At 37.1% G+C, this 19018-nt stretch overlaps 1 protein-coding gene across 4 annotated transcripts in view; it reads left to right on the forward strand.

The window, feature by feature from the left end:
- Window positions 1-19018, forward strand: part of KIAA0586 (KIAA0586 ortholog) — a 72943-nt gene that overhangs the window by 27315 nt on the left and 26610 nt on the right. For 3 of the 4 annotated variants that reach the window (XM_033009755.2, XM_033009756.2, XM_033009758.2), the window contains 10 exons: window positions 2064-2260; window positions 2462-2580; window positions 3160-3341; window positions 5853-6012; window positions 6607-6832; window positions 7360-7601; window positions 8088-8164; window positions 10850-10984; window positions 12621-12801; window positions 15867-16006. In XM_033009755.2, the coding sequence (XP_032865646.2) occupies window positions 2064-2260; window positions 2462-2580; window positions 3160-3341; window positions 5853-6012; window positions 6607-6832; window positions 7360-7601; window positions 8088-8164; window positions 10850-10984; window positions 12621-12801; window positions 15867-16006 (1659 nt within the window). The remainder of the gene's footprint in view (window positions 1-2063; window positions 2261-2461; window positions 2581-3159; window positions 3342-5852; window positions 6013-6606; window positions 6833-7359; window positions 7602-8087; window positions 8165-10849; window positions 10985-12620; window positions 12802-15866; window positions 16007-19018) is intronic. The other variant, XM_033009757.2, reaches the window with a different exon arrangement.

Raw genomic sequence — 19018 nt, forward strand, 5'->3', positions numbered from 1 at the left:
TAAAGTACAGTGATTAATATTCCAATCATATCTGAAAGTCTTTCTAATTTATGCAGTATTTTGATTGGGAGTCATGATAGATATTTTCAACAGTTTCCAGGGAGGTAAAATGCAGAATTGAGTGCAGATTGTTCAGGATTGGTCTACAAGATGATATATGTGCAAGTTCAAACTGAATAGTTAAATACTGACTTTTTATTTATTTCAGCAGAGATAATATATCACTCCAGAATGAATATAATTTCCTTTTTGATTGTGCACTATTAAATATAAAATACTCATGCACATAGTTTAGAAATGCAGGAGAACTGCAAAAGTTTGTCAGAAGTTACTAAATATACGTAAGATTTATTGCATGTACTTGGTTTATTTAATCCAGATGTTTGTATTTTGCATACTTTCAGAAAAGATTATATTAAATAGGCAACATCAAAGAAAATTTATGGAGTAATGCAGTCAGAAGAAAATGCATAACGAAACACTGGACAAAGGCATCTTTACATTTGCTGTCAGAATGAGTTATGGTTAAGAATACGTATACCCCAACAGAATGAACTGCTTATCAACTAGCAAGGCATCCAGTGCCATTCTGAGTTTAACTTTACTGTCTTATTTCTATGCCTAGAATGGTTTAGAGATCTTTGTTTGTCACTGAAATATACATACTCTGTTTTGCCTGCTTTGTAAGTTAGAGCTTTTCTTTTACTATTATTATTACTTAATATTTATTATTTAAAGATCTAGGAAGATCCTGCTTCCCAATAGCTATTTGTTGTAATAACCCATCATGGACCTGTCTGACTTTTCAGTTTTAAAGTATCTTAAGGTAGTAGAGAAGTAGTAATGCTGGGTTGGGGAAGGAGACAGGAAAATAAATGTTGCTATCTTCTTTTTTTTTTTTCCTTCTCTGTTCTTGCTGTGCTTAGTGATTTGTTCTTTTATTCATAGAAAATATATAGGGGTTTTTAAAAATTATTTTGTGGGTTAAAAGTAAATTTAACTTATATAAGGGAAAAAAATAATTCTCCATTTGCTGTGTTGGAGATTAATCTTAGTAAATGTAGATTTACAGTGAGCTCTTTTATGCAACATTGCATACTTCTCACTGGTAATTTAGGGCTCAGCTCTTCATCTCGTTCTGGTATGCCAAATTATCTTCTTAGAGAATCATATTACTATTAGAGACATTTGTTTTTAATACTATGAGTGAAGGATGCAAGTTCTCATCCATCACGAGACATTTCTAAAGTGTTACATTACAATATGATGGGTTGGTGGCTGCTCTTTGGGACTTAGTGCTGTGTATGTGCTCAGGGAGGAAAAGGAGGGTGGCATCTTCAGAAACAGTCAAACATCATAATGCACACTGAGTAACTTCCATATCTTTTTTAGAAATAGCACATTAAGGTTAAGTTCAAAGTGACTATGAGGATCTTGAGAACTGGTCATCCATAAACACCATTTAATGAAAGTGTAAACATACATGTAACATGTGTAAACTAATAATATCTAGTCTTCAGTGCTGGCAGCTTTATTAGAGTTTTGACTGACTTCATGCTCGTTAATTTTGGGGAATGTATCTTTTCAGACAGGAGACTTTTAAGTTCAAATTTTAGTTTCAAAAAAAAACCTAAAACCTAACAAAACCCAACCCAAATCAAAAAACCTAACCCAGCAAGTAACTGTAGAAAGTTTTCTAAACTTTTCTGTTTAAAGGACAAGCATTTCTGGAGTATATATTAAAGAAACCTGAATTATGTCACAAGTAAATTTCTCAAGTATTAGCATTACCATTGGCTCCCTGCCCTGTGCAGCACAGGCAGGAAATATGAGCCAAATCATGTTTTACTTAGCAGTTCCTATAGCTTTATACCTCTACAGATTTATGATTTGCTAAGTTTAGAATTGTATCAATTAACTACAACACACGAAGAAGGGAGAATGTGGTTTGTGTGCTGTGACACATCTACAACTGTTTCTTAAAGAAAAGAAATCTGACGTTTACCTCAGTGACATTGCCTTGCAGAAATGCACCATAACTTAATTTGCTACTTATTTATTAGGATCAGGACGAGGAAAGGGATGAAATTCCAGAATTCTATGAGCCTCTTCTGGAGCTTAATGGGCAGTTTAAAGTTGCCTCGCCAAAATACAATGGTCCTTTGTTTCCTCCAGTGGCTTCTGCTCCTCAGCAGTCTTCTGATGTTTTGGATGAACTGATTCAAAGGAGAGAAACTGTAGAAAACAAGTTGATAAACTGGTGAGTTGCAATGTAACAAAGTGTCAAGAGAATGTATATGGAAGAAAGAATGACTCCATAAGAATACTTTCCCTTTTGTCTTCTCCCTTCCCTTCTGCTTTTTCCTATGAGCTGCCTTGCATTTTATGTCAAGAATGCTCTTTTGTATACTTTTAGGTGTTTTGGTATTTGCTGATAGTTAAACAGGTTTTATTCTGCTAGGGTGGAACAAGAAATAATGGCAAAAATTATCAGTGGGATGTACCCAGTTCAGAAAGAAACAGTGCCCAGCGTTAGCACCTCAGAGAGTGAAGACAGTGAGTCTGTAACCTCTGACATTGGTAAGTAGGAGTTATTGTTCTCAGCAGATGGATCATCTCAATTTTCAGCAAGCTGTGTAGGTAGCTCTTGCCTGAGCTGAAGAGTGGATAATGCTGAACCAGTGAAACTATAAAATGCAAAAGTGCATGCTTTAACTTACGTTGAGACAGAGCAAGCATTATAAGGCCATTGAAATAAATTGTCTAGAAAAAGAACACGTAACACACACCACTGTATAAATCAACTTTTGTTATTTGCCATCTAAATCAGATTTGGATTTTGCTAAGCCTGTAATTTTTGCTTGCCTTTATTTTTTTAATGGATATGTCAAAAATGACCTCTTTTATGAATGTGTGAGAATGGGAGAGAAATTAATTTCTTCTGTGATGTCACTGCCCATTGCTGGTGCCTTATTTTATGATTCTGAATCGCTTCTCTGTTGTTGTTTCTTTATCTGTGAGATAAAAAAATCTCACAGATAAAAACTTTTTGCAAAGGAATGTTTAAAAGTTCATGGAGAATAAAATGAGTGGTTGCAGTACAGTACATGCATTTTAAGAACTGAGGCCTGGATGTGTGCTTTGTTTCTTCATTTTCAGTTGGAGTTTCAGGTGGTAGAGGATTTCAACTCTTTATCGATGCTGGCGTGCCTGTGGACTCAGAGATGATAAGTCATTTTGTAAATGAAGCTCTCAGTGAAACAATTGCAACCATGCTGGGTAACAGGGAGGATGAGAAAGCAGTTCCTGCTACAAATGTTCTTCCAAGTACAGTTGTGATGGTAAGAGTCCATTTTATTTAACCTTTCCTACTGAAGTTCTCATGGATAATTTCTTTGTGGCACGATGATTCAACTATGTGCAAGACAAAGATGATGAAAAAAGGCTGATGAACTGAATGTGGATGATTTGCATTTTTTGGTAATTCCTTATTATACCTCAGCAAGCAACAAGATAAAATCTGTTTCAGTTAAAAAAAAAAAAAATGAAAAGAAAAAAAAAGATTAATTCCTCTGTGCTGCATGCAACATGCTGTATTTATTTATGTACTTTAAGGCTGAGCACAAAACTGATTTCTAAGGGAATGATTTGGTACTTAATTTCATGTTGTCAAAAGACAGATCATGTTATCTTCAACAAAAATAGCTATGCTACTTTCTTGTGAATAAATTAAATATGAAGGAACTAATTTCTTCATATGAGAAGAAATAGAAGCTGAGAGTGATATTATTTTTGGCTTTATGGGCTTGCAGACATTCTTTTAGTATCTTTAAAAATTTGTATTAATTCTTTCTAAGTTTTGAGTTGAGTAGTTTTCAGTAAATGCTTAAATGATTAGTAGAGCTTCCTGTAATACAGGATAATTTTCTCTGTTCCCTTAGATAATCAAATGACAGCTGGCTCTTCTTTTGATAGCAACATGACTGTGTTACAATCTGGTGTTGTATAATGTCTTTGGGATGAATGTGGAAATTGTTGCTCTTAGAAATCCAACTATTCAAAGTTGGTTGAAAGTGAGATCAGTTCTGCTATTCTGCTACAGTGCATATAGACTGAAATACCATCTAATACATGCTATAAGTAACCAACAGATTATTCTATAATCAAAAATAATAATTTCACTGCTGTAAGCTTAAATGCAGCCATCCTGCATCTAAAGAGCTCTTTCTCACTCTATTACAGATTAAGGAGAACATGATGTTAGAGGGACTTTATTTGTAGCTTCTTCTGATACTTAGAAACCTCTTCTAACAACCATTCTACACTTACGAATGGCCTTCTTAAACCTTATTTCTGTACCAACTTAAACTGAAATGTCCTTAGGCTGAAATGGTTGTTTCTCCTTACCATATATATATATATATATATATATTCATTTGTGCACTTAAAGGAATTAGGTTTGTCCTTTATGGCCTTTGTTTGATTAGGCTTAAATAAAGCAATCGTCCGTAAGTGTACTGTCTTTCAACTCATGCTGATGGGCAGCAATTTTATGTTTTCCAATTTAGATTGGTCTTGACCACGGGTAATGCTAATATGCTAGTAGACATTTTTAATAATAATAAAAGACGGAGTTTCCTTAGTGCCTTGTGCTGTAGTAGTGATATTCTCCCACCTTTATTGTAATCTCAGGTAGCTGATTATATTTTTTTAAAGTCTTTTCTCATTTGTGGCTAATAGTTATCCTTTGGGTAGCTTGTACATTCATAAGGGTTTTTTTCTTCTCCTTTTTCCATTTCTGCTCAGCTGATAGCAGTTCTTGATTCACCTCTTCTTACTGTGAAGTTTCCTATCTAGAACTTCAGCTGCCCAGTTACCAAGCTCTTTGGTGTTCACAATGTCATGCAGTTGTGTGTGAACTGCCAAATGTGTTAGCATGTTACGCTTCCTGTAAGAGTTTTTAATAAAAATCATCAGTCTGAGGTTTTATTCTTCAGAAACTAGCCTGGAAGCCTTCTTTTAGCTCCATTATCTTGTTTTCTTTATGAAATGTCAGATAACAGGGCTGGAAAAAACCTGGAAAGATCCATCATACTTTTCCATAGCTGGTTAAATGACAACCGTCATACTTCCTTGTCAGACTTACTTCCATTGCTGTCATTTTTTTAAGGAACATCACAACTATGTGCTTATTTTAGTGCTTTACTGTCTTGGCTATTGCTTTATTTGTAATCTTCCCTTTAGCTGAATCTCTTACCATAAAAGTGTCATAATGACTCAATTTTATCCGTGTCACAAAATATTTTCTTGCTTAACATTGCAGCAAATGTTTAGTAAAATTATATTAATAATATAATTCATATTTAGACTGGACATTAGGAAGTGTTTCTTTACGAAGAGAGTGGCCAAACACTGGAACAGGATTCCTAGAGAGAGGTGGTCAATGCCCCAGGCCTGTCAGTATTTGAGGCATTTGCACGATGCCCTTAACAACATGCTTTAGCTTTTGTTCAGTTCTGATTTGGTCAGGCTGTTGGACTAGATGATCACTGTAGATCCCTTTCAACTGAAATTATTCTATTCTATACATAATGATTTCCAAATGTAACAATTCTAATGCGTAATTTACTGTTTTTTAATTTATTTTGTCCAGGCATACCTTTTAGCTTGGTTCAACTTTATGTTTAGATGGAGGAGTTAGATCCATGAAATGTGTATCTAAGCAACAACTGTTCCTGTTCTGTGATAACCTGCCTTTCTCTCTTCCTCAGCTATCTCTGGGGATGCTTGGAAGATAGGAATTTTGCATTGAGATAATAACTGTGGTTACGATTTTTTTTTTTTTCCCTCAGGAGTCTCTTGTGCCTACTCCATTGCCAACACCCCAGGCCACGCCACCACAAACACCACCTTCAGAAAAAGAATTGCCTTCAGTCAAAACTCCAGAGTCTTCTCCATCTCTTACAGAAATGAGTGGGGATGTTCACGAACATGAAAAAATTAAAGAAACAGGTAGTGAAAATAATAATTGAAGTTTAGAAGTAGCAAATATGCTTTAATCTACTGCCTTTAATTTTCTTCTTCAAAGACACGTTATCTCTCAGGATAAATATTCTTGAGGCTATAATTCAAGTGGGAACTCATGTAGTACAAAAATTATGGGCTAATTCATATAAAAAGCAAACATCTTTTATCTGTTAACAGTTCTGTTTTTTCAAATTTAATGCACATTTCTATTGTCTGTGTGATTTCCACCCCTCCCAGCCCCTCTACACTTTTTCACATCAGAAAAATACCTGTCTCTTGCTCCTTCCTGTGTTTCTAGTGTTAATTAAGCCAAATTTACACTCTCCAAGTAATGCATCTTAGTTTTTAAAATGCAGAGCAGTCTCCCTTATTAAAGGAAGTAAGCAATTAAGGTTTATTCTAGCTCTTTCAGATGCCAACACTGTACTTAAAAGAAACTGGTCTTAACCTAGGCTTGTCTCCATAACTATCAAAAGGTATCACAAAAACTGCCAGTTCTTAGTAGAACTGACTGGCTCTCTGTCTGAGATTTGCTTCCTGCTTTCCTTTCTGATCTGATATATGACTTCACACATGCAGGAGTTGAGATTCCAGCTGCCACTGGTTGTGTTGGCACACCCGTGGTCACCCCTGTCAATACGCCTCCCAGAACAACCACACCAAGCTCTCCTGCCTCGGAATGGGTCTCCGAAGCTGCAAAAATGGGAAGTCCAAAGCCTCCAAACCCATGGGGTGATGCAGAACTTCCTCTGGAAGAAGAGAAACCCAGTCCTTTAACTGAAGAACCATTCCGTTCCAAGGCTGTGTGAGTTGAACAGGCTGCACAGTTTTCTCATTTTTTAAAAAAATGAACATACATATTCTTTCTACATATATCCTCAAAAAGTCAGTAAAAAAAATGCTTAATGTATATGTCAGGGGGCATTGAGATATGACAGAAGTCATTTTTTGAATTGCTTGACTTATATTTTGGAGAAAAATGAGAATTCAGGACCTTTCTCAGGATTTATTGGTCTTTATTCATTGTCCTGCTAAATGTTGTACTTAGTAAACTTTTATTGTTATGCCTGCCAGTAATAAATGTAGTGACAATTAAATATTGTGTTATTAGCATTTTATTTTTTCTATTACCTCAGTGGGAATACACATAGCAATTTTTAGTTATAACCAGAAATTGATTAATAATATTATTTAACCATGTTGATTCTTGGACTATTCTGTAAAATGCTGTGCTCTTGCATTTGAAAAAATACTTGCAAATTAATCTAAGACTTTAGTCTATACTGTTCAATGCTTTTTGGTATATTCATAATGCATATTCTTACATTATAGTGAGATGTCGGTGGCTAATGATGAGGAACCAGAGGCCTTGATTTTACCACCTCAGCAGTCATCAGCAAGGCCCTTTGAATCGATTCCTTGCAATCCACAGGTTCCATCACCTGTGCCTACAGTTAGTTCTGGGCAGTCCACGCAGGAAAGCAGCCTAACCCTCACAGAAACAGAAACTGCAGACAGACCCATCTCAGAAGGGGAGGTACTCTTCAGCTATGGACAGATGCTGGCTGCAAGAGGTAACTGACTAGACAAATTTTTGGAAATTAGAATTTGGATGATTTTTTTTTTCTTTATAAACTTCCAGTCTACAAAGTTACATTTCATACATTTTCTGATAAAACTGCAAGCATTAACCCGGTCCTTAACTTTCAGTCCGTTGGTTTGGATTTAAGAGATCTCATTGCTCTTCTTCTTGTCTCTGAGCAAAATGCTTCTGCTTACTATTGAAAAGAGATTATTCTGCTCTTTTATCATAAAATCAACTTGGAAAATAATTGAGACTGTCTTGCACAAGTACCATGTGGTGCTGTGTACTTACTGAAGGCAAAGTGTAAGAGCGATTTTCGTGGAAGCTGAAAATATGTCTTTATAATACACATCCAGCAGTAGGAATTTCCAACTTTACTAAAGCACTGTGTTGCAATTATTAAAGAATGTGGCCTTGGCCTTCTTTCATATAACTTGCATGTTTTTTAGTATTTGTAACTTAAAATATTTTTCAGCCTTAGCAGAAGGAGGACTCCCTCTTCCAAACCTCGCTGAGAGCTTAACCAGTACTTTACAAGATGCCAATGAAATGGTAAGGGAATGTTTCACAAGGAGACAGAGTTAGTGTGGCATTCGACCTTGAGCATCTTGATAAATTGGATCTACTTTAAGCATTTTCACTTAAAAACTTTTTAAATTTATGTTTTTAAACTGGACACTTACAAAGAATGTTAGAATTTCATAGCTACAAAGAAAAAAACCCAGATTATACAAACTAATTTAATTCTGTAGGTGATAGCTAATATGCATTTTTATTTCTTTATTGTTTTTAGTTTTAAGACGTCTTAAACAGAATAGAACATTGTTATGCTCTGAGCTGTTTCAGTTTTGAGCCATCTTTTAATTGGTTGTATGCTTAAATTATTAAAGTAGATCAGTTGAGGCTGGAGTTAGTTAAAGCTGCTTAAAACTTCAGTATAGTTTCTTACCTGACATCTGCCTCAGTCTGCTGTCCTGGAAGCCTCCTAAGTCAAGGTATTCTCTATTCCTTTTCTCTGTTAACACTTTTCTTTTCCTCAAATGCCTGGCCTTTCCCTCTTTGACTTTGCGTAATGCCTCTTGGTAGGACACAACTGTCATATAAATTACAGGATCAGGTAGAGTAATACTATGCTTAAACAAAACTGTTTTCTTTCTGAAAGAATAAAAAAATTGATAGTGAAATTGTAGCAGTATTGGTTGGAAGGGAACTCCGGAGGGATTTCTAAAATCTTCCTGGACTGCTTCCACAATGCTTTATGGCTCTTCTGGAAGGTGCCCAGACAATTAAAATCTGTCATGAGGAGGAAGACCTGCAATCATCAGACCCCTGTTAATGTTTCATAGAAAGCTTCCTCTTACCTTCTGTTGGTCAGGTGCTCTGAGGCAGACCCTGCCCACAACATCACTGGTGTTCCTTTCGCATCTGATCCTGACTCAGACCATCGGTAGGCACATGGAAGTCTGTGAATTCAAGGAATGATTTGACCTGGGACTGAAAATTGGCTGAGCTACTGGGCTGAAAGGGTTGTGGTCAGTGGTACAAAGTCTAACGGGAGGCCAGTCACTGGTAGGGTATGCCAGGGGTCAGTACTAGTGCCAGTGTTTAACATTTCAGTAATGACTTAGATGATGGCACAGACTGCATCATCATCAAGTTTGCAGATGACACAAAACTGGTTGATACACCAGAAGGTTGTGCCACTGTTCAGAGGGACCTTACTGGGCTTGAGAAATGGGCTGACAGGAATCTCATTAAGTTCAACAAGGAGACATGCCATGTCCTGTACCTAAGGAGGAACAACTCCATCCACCAGTACCTGCTGGGGGCTGACTGGCTGGAAAGCAGCTTTGCAGAAAAGAACCTGGGGATCTTGGTAGGCGAGTTGAATGTGGGCCAGCACTGTGCCCTTGTGGCAAAGAAGGCCACCACCATCTTTTGGTGCATCGGGAAGAGCATTGTCAGGAGGTCAAGGGAGTTGGTCCTTCCTCTTTACTCAGTACTGGTGAGACAGTATTTGGAGTATTGTGTCCATTTATGGGCTCGCCAGTACAAGAAAGATAAGGATTTACTGGAGTGAGTCCAGCAAAGGACTACAAAAATGATTAAAGGATTGGTGCATCTGTCATACTGAGAGAGCTTGGATCCCTCAGCCTGGAGCAAAGAAAGCTCTGAGGGAATCTTACCAATGTGTATAAATACGTGGTGGAAAGAAGTAAGAAAGACAGAGCCAGACTCTTCTGAGTGGTACTCAGTGAAAGACAGGAGACAGTGGACACACTGAAATTCAGGAAATTCCTTTTAAACATAAGAAATGTTTTTACTGTGGGAGTGGCCAAACGCTCAAAGAGGTGCTGCCTTGAGCGGTTGGTTTGGGCTAGATAATCTCCAGAGGTCCCTTCCAACCTCAATAATGCAAAGTTTAAATGTCCTAGAGTAGGAGTCCACTTCTTTTCTCCCTGCCTATCCTTCCTAAACATTCCTACCCATACTTGGCCATACTTTACCTGTGCATACTCTCCCATCTAATATCCACGATTTCATTCATGTCACAGTTGTGAGAATGTGCCCTGAACTTGCAGATCTTTGTCTGTTGTCCAGACTTTGTCTTGTGAATGTACCTCCTGAGGAGAATGTCCTCCCTCTTGAGCAAGATTGTAAAAGTTCCTTTTGCGGGCTTCCCACTGGATGCCTCCTCTGTTTGCCACACTTCTTCTCTTAAACTCTGGGTTTAAGACTCTCTTATCAGGTGAACCTAAATTAAAGTTCTCTTCATCAGGTTAGAAAGCTTGCTTGCTAAGATGTTCTTCCCTGTCTTTGTCAGCAGGGTTGTAACTCCTTCCAATAGTCCTCTGTCCTCAGACTAAGCTCTCTGGTCAAGGAAGTTAAATCCTTGCTGATAAGACCAGCCAGATCATTGTTAGCAATCAGTATGTGTGAGGATTTAACTGTTTCCCTGAAATTTGGTGGCTTAAAGGACACTGTTCTTCTCTAAATATTGCAGTCCTGTGTATCAAACAAAGACTGTGCATGTTTGTGGGTAAAGGGAAAAAGCAGCATGTTGTCAGTTTGCTTATTTTTAAATGCCTAGATTTTCATGGCACTATTTCTCAGTGTGGAAAGTACAAGAACTTAAAAGAAAAAAGCTTAGTTGTGAACTAAAGGAAGAATGATTCAGGTTTCTACAAAAACCCGTTTTGGATCATGTATTAAGTGGATTTTGTTTCTTTGGTTTAGGATTATGATCCTCCCAGTGAAGGGCAAGTGGTGAGAAGACCGGAGAAAGGCTATCACAGGGATCCTGTCCTGACTCTTTTAGCCAAATTAAATCAAGCACCTGTTGCTGCACAAGAAGGAATGTACCGTTTGGAGGTAGCTTACAGTCCTTTTCCTTCCAGTACAGTAGTTTTGAAGTGATACTTTCCTACTCAAAATTAGATAAAATATTTCAAGCTGATCCTTCCTGTTGGCTATGGAACAGGTTCATACGCTTCATTCCCTTCTGGAAGTGATCCCATTACTGTTGGCTCTGTGCTTGTGTAGAACTTTTTAAAAACACTGAAGATTGAGTGTTGTAAACAAATTAGCTGCACATAGTATCACACGTACTTAGTTTTCAAGGTGTGTATGTGACTCTTCCAGTATACCGGATTTGTCCTGTCATTTTGAATACCAGGCAAGTTTTACATCACTTCAGTATAGGTGATATTTTTAACAGTATAAGTTTGTTGCACGTAACAGCTCTATGAGTGCTTTACGGAGGTATAAAGAATAACTCAGCAAATGTTTACATGCACTTTTGCACATGCTGTTGATACGGGTCTTGGAACAAAACCTCAAAATATTCATATTCAGTTGACAGAAAAACAGACTTACAGAAAAATATAACTGTCTACATTACAAAGGACAAAAGTAATTTTTTGTCACACATCTAAGTATTTCCTATGTGGAAAATAGCGGTTTGGACTGGTCATCTATTCTACCTGACATAGCTGGAGGAACATTGCAAGGAAGTGAACTTTAAATACTGCAATATGGTTCATGAACACCTTCATTTACAGCAGATCTTGCTTTTTTGATTTTATTGATGCACATGCAGTTTCTTCCTTCTGTCTTGGTCAGTTTAGTCTAAATAATTAGTAACTTCACTTACCTCCTTAACTGTTCCTTTGTCTGTCTTTATTTCGCTTAATGATCTCTGGTGGATGGACTCAGTGAAAAGCTTTCTACAGTGTCAGCTCTGAGTCTGACTGTAATTGTAGTGACATTTTCTCATCAGCACTGCCGATTACAAATGCATCTCTAATTTGCTTTTTCCCCTTTCCCATAGTCATGGATCGCTCAGTCAGTCCATACATGACACTAATAAACTCCTCCCCCAGATTTTGGCAAGGTGCACAAGCATACCTTCTAATTTATAAGAGAAAGAATATTCTCCTAGATGTTACTAATATTGCCTTAGAATGATACTGTGCGCATGTATGTATGTGTGTTCAACCTGTTTTCCTGCATAGGAGCAAGTTGGTTTTTCTCTGCCGCTTTGAAAGTCAGAATCCAGGAACCATCACTATTTTAGGTGCCACCCAAACCTACTTAACAGTTGAACTTTTTATCTGATGTGCTATACAACAGAGAGTCAATAGCTTTTAGGTGTTTTCGATGTTACAAGGTCAGGCAGTCAACAATGGCCATATGTGTAACGTTAAAGACTTCATGTGCTAAAAATATAACTTAGATTCTGATTGTGTGGGGATACCACTATGAAAATAAATTATGCTGTTTCACTGTAAGTGATTATTTGCTGTTCAGTTTTGATAAATGTAGATCTTTCAACGCCAGTTAGATGATATCTTCTAAGTTTCTGTTTTCTTTATTCAATGCTAATAATGTAGACTTAAGTTTATATATGCTTTAAGGGTTAATGTAATTAGATAACAATGCCTGGTTTTTGAAGAAATACATTGGGATTTTTTTATACCTGCTGTTCTGATGTTGCTGTTCTATGTAGGATTCTGATGAAAGTGTTGGGGAGCTCAGTGAAGGTCAAAGACCGAGGCTGCCCCGAGCAGCAGAGAGAATCCTAATGGGACATTCAGTTTATACGGACCAGCCAGCTGCTCGGAGGTCTGGGAACAGACCACACCAGGGTTTCCGTTCCCCATCGCCAGGGCAGCTTGCCCAAATTGGAGGTACAATTAGACTGTTATTTCTTCTCTGTGATATTTATGTGGACTCTGAGAATTTTCAGTAACGGTATCTGAAAGAATCTCAGAGAATATGTTCAAAATACAAAATAAAAAATTTAAAGGCAATTGCTGCAATGAAATTATTAGCATTCCTTTTCTGAGAACTGGATTCAATTAAAGCCTTGTCTTCACTCTCCTTTGTCTGTAATACTCTACAGTTTGAACAAAAATCATGGCAAGTACCCACTTGCCTATATAAAAGTTGACTTGTAAAGTAGATATTTTATTCTTTTAAGTCAAGTTCAGTTCTCAAAAACACTTCGTTTGACCATTCTTGAAGTTGTTTTCCATAGGACAGGTATGAACACTGACAATTCAAGTTACTTCTCTCTGTCCCTTCACACAGCACTCCTCCTCATTGTTTTTATCACTCCATCAAAGTGATATTGCAGTGTCTCATAATCAGTAATGTATTTTTAGCTTCATATATTCCTATAACAATATGGAAATTATTTTTTACCCAGTTGGGTAGCTGAGGCTTGTACAAAGCAGTGCAGGGATATGTTGCTGTGGTAAATCAGGGAAATCTATTTCTTTTCAGTTGAGACTAGTGCTGTAACCAATGGCTCATCCTTCCTCTCCCTTATTTTTCATCCCAGTTTCTCTATTGTTAACTGAAAATGTACTTCTAAACTTGCTTTACAAAACTGCTGCAAACACGTAGAAACTCTCCATTTTGTTGCCTGTGGTTTTAAATATGATTAAACTAAACTGAAATAATTATTAAGCTGTTACAACACAAATGTGGTTTCACTGATTCATCAAAAGCTGTGTAAACTGAAGCGATCAAACAGCTGGGTTTCTGTCCTTTTTAATTTGCATTTACAAATTTGACAAGAGAAGCATATGCCACATTGTCAACCCCTGACCAGTAGGAAGTGGATTGAAATTTAATGTTTTCAACATGTGGCAAAAATAATCTCAGAGAAATAAGAGTATTTGCTTAGTTTTGAACTGATTTACATTTGAACTGGTACAGAGAGAGTAAGCTTTTTAAGATAACTGTTAACTAATATTTTGGACCAGCTACACCACTATCAGCCTTGAAAATATGTTCTGGTATATTATATATTATCAAACATTTACTTGAAAGTAGTTTGTTGAATGTTATTGGAAGATTGATTACTCTAGGCTCCCTGGCATAAGATATTTCTCCCAGTCACTTGTTTAACACGGTGTTGTTAAAGGACAGTCAGCATTAAGAACTGTGATGTAGGAATAAATGAGTGATTTAGATCAATCTGCGGTAAATCTCTAACAGTGCTCAGGACCCTACAGAGAGTTAGAAGATGCACGTTAATGGAACAACCTGTCTACTAGGGATATTTCCTTCTTACCCTGACTGGCCATAGCTGTATCTGGCATAACATATCTCCTCTATATCTATTTTTTATATGTCTTTAATTTGTCTGTGCTGTAAATATTTAACACTTTCCGAAACCAACTCCTGCTTGTAATGATAATCTATAAGCAGTGTGTTTGTCTAGTAATTTTTTGTGCTAATTTTCTAAATCTTGTAGTATTGTTTTTGTTGTAGTATTTTTTTGAGAGGAGGCAAGTGCCCTGGACTACAATAGGGGAATGCCCTGTGCTTTTACATAATTTGTAATAATCCCTGCCTGAGTTCTGTTGCATTCTGATGATTTTTAACTTCGCTTCCCTCCCTCCTCACCTCAGAATACACAGCACAGTATTCATTGACATTGCTAAGGAAACGACATTGTACAAAAGCTAGGATCTGCTTTCAAGACAAGAGTGTTTTCATATCAGGGAGGAACAGAAAATCTTGTTTCCAAGTCCTTTTGATACAGTCAACACTGAATAGGAAACAATCTGTTCTCAGGGGAGAGGTGGTGGAGGGTGGAAAGAATGATCTGTGATTGTTTCCACTTTTCTTACAAATCTTTTTTGTCCGTCCACTGGTATGTGGGATTGCATGTCCTTCAGTCTACTGCAAGTCAGGACTAAGAGCTATTTCCTGATAGCCGCAACAGTTACAATGCAGGTCCATCATTTTATTTGATAATTATTTTTAGGAGTATATTTAAACAATTGTTACACCAATGGGTGTGGAAGTTTATGTATTTCAGGGTGTGTATCTCTGTACATACAACCTTGCAGTGGGTACTCAGTTTCTCTGTCAGACTGAGTCACTCACAGATCTAGCTGTAAGAGTTGTGGGCATTGCGTGTCTGTGGGTATCTTCAGTTTTGTGACCAGTTTTTATTTGTATTGTGGAAACATGATGTCTATTTGTAGGGTGGCTCAGGTGTTGCTTATGTAGATATATCAGCATCTTGATGATCAGTGTTTCATTTATAAATCCTTGTTTTCAGTGCTTAAAGTCATGGATATGAAAACCAACATGCAAATGAAATATGGCACATGTAGTCTTAAAGTGAACAATAATTACAGTTAATTAAGCAATAATTATAGTTAATTAGGCTTAAAATTCATTCTTTGGCTATGTATGATACCAGAAGGGTAAAGTCAGTTCATGAGCTGTCAGTACATTTTTCATAAAGATGCTTTACATACTTGCAGGCTGCAAAAGTATGATAAATGCTAGAATATATAGCAAATTATCCCTTTACAAAAACCCATATACAGGTTTCTTTTTATTCACTCAACACTGAAACATTTTCATGAAGAAGCCTTTCCAATCCTTTTCCAATATGTGTGATAAAGCTCATTAAGCATATAATATTATGATGAACTATACAGCTTTGAAGCTATCATAAATGCTTGCTGTGTTAGAAGTCTACAGATGATAAAACTGATTTATTTCTTTCAATTTCCACAGACATATATTTCTTATTTCTTTTTTTCCCACAACAATGATTTAAGTGATATACAGTGAGCCATGTAAGGAGGAAATAATACTCTTTAACATTACATGTCCCATTGTCAAATCTTGAAAGGCTCCACATCCTGCCACATGAATTGTCCGGGAGATTATTGCTCCAGCTCATCAAGGAGTTTTTTTTCTCTTTATTTTTCTCTCTCAGCAGAAATTCTTGGAGATGCAGATACAAGTCGTGGTCCAATGCTTATGGCTGAACTGGAATCACAACTAGTTTCAAATCCTGTTCTGCAAGCAGCCCAACCAAGCTGCAGAGTAACATCTCTCTCAGAGGATCTGTCCCAGGTAAACTCAAAGGATCTTTTCTGTGACTAGTCAGAAAGGGCAAACCAAAACCTAGGAAAATACATTTTCCCGGTACACTGCGTTTAAAGTGACACATTCAGATGAGACACTGGTCAAAAGTAAATGTGTGTAATAAAAATGATTGTGTTTACTGTGACAGAATCCTTACAATATGCTTTCTGTTAGGCTCAAACCTTTTCTTTTACGTTTACTGCACTTTCTCACAGCTTCACTGGCCTCACAGGATCTAATACTATACATACTTAGTTCAGATGGGACATTCCAATGTCTTAGGGGCACAGTGCTTCAATTAGAGAAGAATAACATGATGGATATATGGAGAGGAAGCAACAGTAGAGGTTTGGCCTGACAAACTGTAACCCACTAATTCAGCATTTCAGGAGCTTCATTTGTCCTAGTAGGGGCAGGGTTGGAAAGGCAGAAGATGATGTATCTCAGAATACCTGAAGGTAGAGAAAGATCCTATTGATCTCTGCTTGAAACCTATAGAGTTAATCCGTTGCTACTTTATTAGTATGTGCTGTTACCTAGAGATGATGATTTACTCTCCAACTAAAGATAAATTCAAATAACGAGTGGCAAAAGCTAAAAATGAGGTGGCAGACTGCTCTTTAGTGTGTTAAGCTTCACAGTATGTTTGAAAGTAATAATATACTTACCATGGTTGCTAAGTTCATGGGGCATTCTGTCCTTCCCTGATAGTCTGTATTAAAAAGATCCTAAAATATATTGACCTGTCTTTAGTTTTATGTTTTTGAGCCTTGATGTGTATCGTGCCATTGGTGTCTGAGCTGTTCTTAAATATGTCATCTGGTGTGTTGCATCTTCAAAGAGGATTTTAAATGGTATACCTCTTTCACTTTGAGATCACTGGAACATATTATTTCTTGGAATGATGGTTTACAGGCAAGACTGGATTCTGTTAAACTGCTGTCTCTGTTGGGGTGAAGCTTATATCCTTGTTACTGTTTTGCCAGCCAAAAGTAAAAGGGTCAGAGAGGGTAAAACATGTTTCCTTCTTTTAGTACCATTAGCTGTGAAGAACACAGTGGTACCTCTATCTCATGCTCTGGAGAGTTAGCTGATGGGGTTAGGACTGCTTTTTGTTTGCCTGGATACAGGCAAATGATAATGTACCATGTGTAAGATGAGCCATGTAGATAGTCTTACCTGTGCAAGAAATGTAAGGTTATCAGACATAGTGTATTTCATAGACAATATACAGATAGTTATACATTATCATATATTTAATGCACAGGTAGTTATATATTATCTTATCTTTAGAAACTTTTTCTTGCATCTGAACCTTTAGCATGTTGGGGTTTTTTTGCCTGTTGGCATGTAAAACTCACCCTCCTTCCAAGCCAAACAAACAAACCCCCAAACTTTGTGTGTGTGATTTTGTTTGTTTTGTGTTTTTCCCCCCAAATGAAATAATCTCTTCCTTTATTTGGGTGTCCCTGATAAAAGACTCAAAATCACTATTTCTCACAGGCTAACTTTTTAGCTTTTCTGTGACATTGACCATACCTATAAGTGATAACCACAGTAAACATTTATCCTGGATGGGGCAAAGCCATGCTCCGTAAGGTCCTCGACTAGCACCTTATCTGGAAAAAAAAAAAATCCTGTTACCAGATGATTTGAAAGCTTGTTTTGACAGCATCTATCTACTGTGTAACAATGATGAGCCTTTCCCTTAGCTTCAATTAGGAATGGCATCTGTGTTCAGATCTATGGCTGGATCTGCTTTGTCACCTGCTTGTGAGAAACAGATTTTCTGGTACCATAATATCAGCTAAGAGAGCAAGAGGTACTCAGACTTCCAGAATGATTACTTCTATGCAATGTTTAAGGTGATAATCACTCTAAAGTTCTTAAAAGATTTCCTCTGAAGTTAGTCACTGACTCATACATCAGTTGTTTCAGATCTTGTTTTTCATTTCTAGGTAGTGTTTGCCTTCATTGAAATAAAATTAAACTATCAGCTATTTGGGAGGAAAGCTAGGCTTTCAGTGGTGGTTGAGATACTAGAGAAAATACACTGTATTTCAGATGGTGTCCAGCTAGGCCTTGGGTTTGGTAGAGCTTTGGTTCTGATTTAACTGGGAACAATCCTCCTGGATGTTTGGGTTTGTTATGGCAAAACTTGAGTGGCTTCTTTTATCTGTCTGAACAGGATCCTCATTTCAGGGAGGTTGTGGGCAGTGATGTGGAGCTGCCACATACGTACCACTTGTTTGCTCCCTGGCACCGGTGTGTAAATCAGATTTTGACCAACAGAAAGAGCATTGTCTTTTCATGTAGGGCAGGAGCAAATGCCTTTTAGTCGTGAAGAGTGAAGTCTGTGTGGTCACTCACTGCAAAACAAATGGCTTAAGTAATACAGGAATTTTCTTATCTACCCAAATTCCTTGGCTGCTCCTCCATTTCTGGCATTTTTTTTTTTGAGATTTATATATGCTTTTAGCCACTGTTAGACAGAAGGCCAGACTAAATGCATCTTTGGTTTAACCCCTTCTGTCCATTCTTGTGCAACAATACAGGAATTGATTGTTATTTGTAGCCTCTGTGCTCCTAGCTCTAAGAAGCAGGAGAATGACTAGGCAGGAGCTGGGCTCTTCCTATTCTAAGTAAATCGTTTTGATCATGGGAGGGACATGAACATTGAAGTCATATTTGTGTGGCTAAACATTTCAAAGATGGTAAATCTAAATCATTTGAAGTCCCAAATGCACTGTTAAAATCTTAGAAAATCAGTTAGTTGCAAAATATTTTTATAATGTTCTTATAAAAATATGAATGTTATTATACATTCAGCATTTTTTAAGGGGGATTGTCACTTTGGTATTCGCATTAGCTTTAATTTTTAGTATTTCAAAAGACATGGTTTTTTAATCTTCAGGAATGCATAATTGTAGGTTACAAATCTGTGTTATCTCTCAACTTCTGTTTGCACCTCAGTTCAGTTTGAACTGTTTTTTGGTTTGT

This window comes from Tyto alba, unplaced genomic scaffold (genome assembly GCF_018691265.1).
Source record: "Tyto alba isolate M040663 unplaced genomic scaffold, T.alba_DEE_v4.0 Super-Scaffold_29, whole genome shotgun sequence".
NCBI classification, from domain to species: Eukaryota; Metazoa; Chordata; class Aves; order Strigiformes; family Tytonidae; genus Tyto; species Tyto alba.